The 5,043-nt window shown below is 37.7% G+C and overlaps 2 protein-coding genes across 4 annotated transcripts in view; one reads left to right on the top strand and one right to left on the bottom strand.

The window, feature by feature from the left end:
- The window catches only part of LOC106884283 (ribonuclease P protein subunit p30), a 33,549-nt gene that overhangs the window by 9,079 nt on the left and 19,427 nt on the right, over positions 1–5,043 (bottom strand). The window lies entirely within an intron of this gene.
- LOC106884282 (putative uncharacterized protein DDB_G0287457) overlaps positions 2,070–5,043 on the top strand; it is a 10,760-nt gene continuing 7,786 nt past the window's right edge. Inside the window, exon 1 of one of the 3 annotated variants that reach the window (XM_014935581.2) lies at positions 2,070–2,977. In XM_014935581.2, the coding sequence (XP_014791067.1) occupies positions 2,133–2,977 (845 nt within the window). In that variant the 5' untranslated portion in view covers positions 2,070–2,132. The remainder of the gene's footprint in view (positions 2,978–5,043) is intronic. The other 2 variants (XM_014935578.2, XM_014935582.2) reach the window with 2 other exon arrangements.

Here is a 5,043-nt window from a genome sequence, read left to right on the forward strand (position 1 = left end):
GTGTGTGTACTTACATATAAGAGACCAAAGTGTATGTATGCTGCCATATGTATATAAAAAGGAATACAAAAAATGGGAGAAAAACACAAAACATCTAGACAGATGATACAAAAAAGAGACAATAAAAAACACGGATGGGTCATTCGAAGTTTTCTTTCCTCAGTCGAGTTCCAGATTATCTTTGCAATTGCAGCTGGTTATACTCGAGATTGCTCCAATCTGGCCAGCCCCAAGGAAAAACTAAGCTAAGAGCATTAGATTCCTTGGAAGAAAGCAGTGAATGTAGACGAAAACAAGGACGGGAAAAAAACGGAGAAATGTTACACAAATACAAATGTAAATAACAAGATATAAAAACAGGTGTCTTTCGACTAAGGACGAATTATATTAAGCTGGCGTGTGTGAAAGTGAAGCCTTACGGCAGGGACATAAGAGATAACAGGCATGGGGAGGAATATAGATGTTGCACGGATGGTAGTCGAACCAAGAAAGAAAGGTCAGGCTTGGCCAAACACCAGATGCGTACGGTATTTGAGGACATGTATAATCTTTGTTTTAGAAAATAATAATGGCAGGCCCTCAGCTTACTCAAAAATGAAGAGACATGCTGTTATTATGGTTATAAAGGCTGAGCATAGTAATTTAGAAATATCTCGATTTTTAAAAGTTGCCAGATCTTTCATCTACAAAGTTTGTGAGGAGCTTAAGACAGAAGATGGAAATGTATCACCAGTATCAAAGCATAGAAAGCATTCTAAATGCTCTGAAATCATCAGAACACCTGAATTTATCCAACAAGTTCAACAAACCGTTGATTACAATCCCAGAAAGTCCATGAGGTCAATTGCAAAAGATCTCCATATGTCAGAAGGAATGGTCAGAAATGTTATCCATGAATACATCAGATATATGATGAGGATATATATGAGGATATATGATGAGGAAAGGTCAATTTGTCAGGAAAAGCAAAAGGAACTCACTACATCATATCTAAAAGGCTCTTCAACAAACTGAAAAATTCAGCTGAAGAAGATATGATTTGGTTTTTCTAAAACAAGAAAAATTTCAACCAAGATCAAAAAATTAACAGAAGAAATGACAGATGGTTATGTGCAGACCCTTCTGAAGTTCCAAGTGTTATGCATACAAAATTTCCTGCAACTGTCATGGTTTTAGGGGTTGTCAGCAATGAAGGACATGTGATGCCTCCTTACTTCTTTCTACAAGGCCTTAGGGTTAACTCTACCACCTACATTGAGGTCCTGGAAATAATTGTTAAGCCCTGGATAGGCAGTGTATGCAATGGAAGGCCATATGACTCTAGTAACACAGGAATGGATGGCTGAAAATGTTCATGATCACACAACCCCCAACATTACATGCATCATTTATTTAATAACAGTTTGACTCAGCTCCATGCAACTTAATGTTTGATAGGCTCATAGAACTATACTTGTGGGAGGGCTGAGGGAACCCAACAAAGCTGCATAGAACTGAGTCGAAATGTTATTAAGTAATGTGCGCACGCACACACACACACGTTAACCATTTAACGTTTAAACCAGCCAAATCCAGCCCAAATATTCTCTCTGTTTTATGTTTGAAGCAGTCAGATCCAGCTTCTCAAACTGACCCTAGAAAGTAATTCTAAAAATAAACAATCACATCATTGAAATCTTGAAGCTTGGAGATAATGAATGATTAATTCAAAGCAATGTGAATGAATAAACATTACATTTGAGAGAGTAAGATTACCACTAAAGGGTTAATCGACTGTAAATTTACATAAATCACTCAAGGGCCGAGAAATTTCATGCATTGCATTTATCAAACTAATGTTATACATACATATCATTAACAATACATGTACATACACAAGTACACATTAACAACATACATTATTAATAACACGCACATACACACATATATAAATAATATATAAACACAGTATCAATGGCACGCACACATTATTAACAATACATGTATATATATATATATATATATATACATTCCAAGAAATGAGAGAAAAATCAAAAAACAAATAATGTCACTAAAGAATTGCAAATGAGTGTTATGTCAAGTCGGAGCTCAGATGCATATGACATGGCAGAGCTGTTTATGACATCATAACTATGTATAAGAACAACAGAAGCAACAGCAGCAACAACAACAACAATAACAAGAACAGCAACAACAAACTAACACCAACAAAAACAGGCCAAATCTCTTTTCTCTTTAGCAATAATTGTTTCCCTTTCCTGCTGTTGCCCTGCTGTTCTTCTTGTAGTGAAAACTGTTCAGTCAAAAGATTTTTTCCAGCACGTGCCCTGCACTTTCTTTCTCCCTCCCTCGCATGCACACGTGCATACACACACACACACGCACTCACGCACACACACACATATATTCTCTCACTCTCTTCCTTCTTTGATAATCTAATGGAGAACTTTCTTACCTGGAGTATTGCACAGGTAGACACAACTTCTTTCACCTCCCCACACAAGTCCCAGCAGTGTGACGACAACAACAACAACAACAACAACAACAACTACAACTACGACAGCTACAGCAAAAATAAGGACAGCGAAGACAACGAACTGGAGATTCGATTATCGGCAATCTGTGCAGGAATCTTGCTTCTACTTACAATCTTCTTAACCACTGTCGTCTACGTGTCGAATATGTTCAACAATGCGGGGCTGGCTCTGTGGGAGGGCTGGGGAAACCCAACAACAAAGACAAAACGAGAGAAGGCTCGATGCTGGTGCGATGTCATAGCTCGGGCCTTGCTGGCTCCCAAGACGGAGAAGGTGACACCAAGAGAAAGTTCAAACCCTGTGAGTTGTGGCGAAAATGACGTGAGTGACAGCAGAAGCAGCAACAGTAAGGTAGAACGATCTCTTATTATCAGAAAGCAAAATGATAAATTACTGACGAAGAAGAAATATCAAGAATTAAGGATTGTCATTGACTTTCGGTGAGATTCTGCTGAGATTTTTTTCCTTCTCTATTTTAACCTCCCATCAAATATTTTAAGTGTAGCACCACTGTTTGCATTTAGTATGTTCTTCCGTCTGCCCACACGCATTTAGGTCATAATGTTGCATTCCATGAAACCCCAGGTCAGCATTGACCAAACAGATCTGTAACCGAAAAACATTCAAGGGATACGCATACTTTCTTTTCCCCCCTCTGTAATAGGGTATCCTGGACAACAACATTATCCAATTTGTTCTTATGTTAAGATGGTAAGGTCTGATTTGAGGGAGATTTACCTGTGATTTTTTTTAGAAAATGGAACAACTGTATTCAGTATGTTCTTCCATCTTTCTGAATACATTTAGGTCATAATGTTTGTATTCTATGAAACCCCAGGTCAGCAGTAAGCAAGCACATCTACGACCGAAAACATTTAAGGGATGTACTTTCTTTTCGCCCTCTGTACTAGAGTATCCTGGACAACAGCATTATCCAATTTGTCCTTATTTTAAGATAGTAGGGTCTGATTTGAGGGAGATTTAGCTGTAATTTTTTGCAAATGGAGTAACTGCATAGAACAGGCATGGGTAACCTTTTTCAAGAAGTGAGCTGCATGAGACATGGCTCATCATCAGATGAACCACATCATCATCATCATCGTTTAACGTCCGCTTTGACTGAGGACTGGCAAGCCAGAAGGCTGCACCAGGCTCCAATCTGATCTGGCAGTTTCTACAGCTGGATGCCCTACTACTAAGAAAACTGAAAGAACTATTTTGTAAGGCATTGCCATTTAGAAATCCGCCGCAAGCTGCGCATGAAAAGCATAGAGACTTCACTTATTACAGTCTATCTTGGCATTAAAGTTTAGTCCCCAAGTCATTGCTGATCCAGTGGACCTGATCAACATTATTCCAGCTGAGCCCATTCTGTCCAGGTCTAAATTATTCAATGTGCTCTTCCTTCTTTCTAAGATAGTAAGGTGTGATTTGAAAGAAATTTGGCAACGGGTTCTGTCAGGTGGGCAGAGGTTTCAGTAGTGTAATAATTTGCATGTAGGTCAATGTTTTAATTCTTTGACTTCAAGTTAGCTCCGAATAAGCAAGATTAAAAGCATTCCAACAATGGCCATTTCATCTTTATATCAGGCAGTATAGCAAGGACTATGTTATCCAATGTATCCCTTTTTAAAACAAAAAATTGTACAATATGATAAGAGACATTTGGCCATTATTTTTAGCGAGTCTTGCAATTTCAAACAGGCTCCATGATTGCTTCATAAAGGTCTGCTTTGATCAAAGGGGTTCCAACTCAGACCAGTTCATTTATTTTTAATAACCACAATATATCTAAGATTACAATATTGGACATGTACTTCTATTTTCTAAGATAGTAGGATTAATTTGAGGGAGATTTGGATCCAAGCAGCTCAAGTGACCATCCCATACTGCTGTCTTCTATCTATTCTAATGTTTCACATATTCCATAGTTTTTCCATATAACAATATTGCTTATTTTGTTGTTGTGGTTTGTTCTTTTATAAAGGAGAATGTTTTACGATGAAAGTAAACAAACATTTGTTCTTTTTTAGAAGTGTTGAGATGTATTGTAAGAAACAGAATTAAATTTATTTCTCAAACGCGTGATAATGCTATAAATAGCGTGATCAGGATAAATTATCCATATAATGCAGAAAAATACGTTACCGGCCAGCCGGCCAATTTTTCTGCATTATATGGATAATTTATCCTGACCACGCTATTTATAGCATTATCACGCGTTTGAGAATGTTTTGTTACAGACATCAGAATGGTACTTGTATAAGATCTCAGTTCTGACTGAGCATATCTATGATGAAAATCATTACGACCTTGAGCATTTTTCTCTCAAAACACTTAAACTCTGTCGTACATGCACACTGATATTGCACATCCAGCAAAGCATACTAGCTTCATTTCTTTCAAGTCTTCACATGTCCTCTGCAATCACAGCCCAGGTTTCACTGCTGTATAGCATGACTGTTTGCACACAGGCATCATACAATCTTCTTTTCACTCTGAGAAG

This window comes from Octopus bimaculoides, chromosome 14 (genome assembly GCF_001194135.2).
Source record: "Octopus bimaculoides isolate UCB-OBI-ISO-001 chromosome 14, ASM119413v2, whole genome shotgun sequence".
Classification (NCBI taxonomy): Eukaryota; Metazoa; Mollusca; class Cephalopoda; order Octopoda; family Octopodidae; genus Octopus; species Octopus bimaculoides.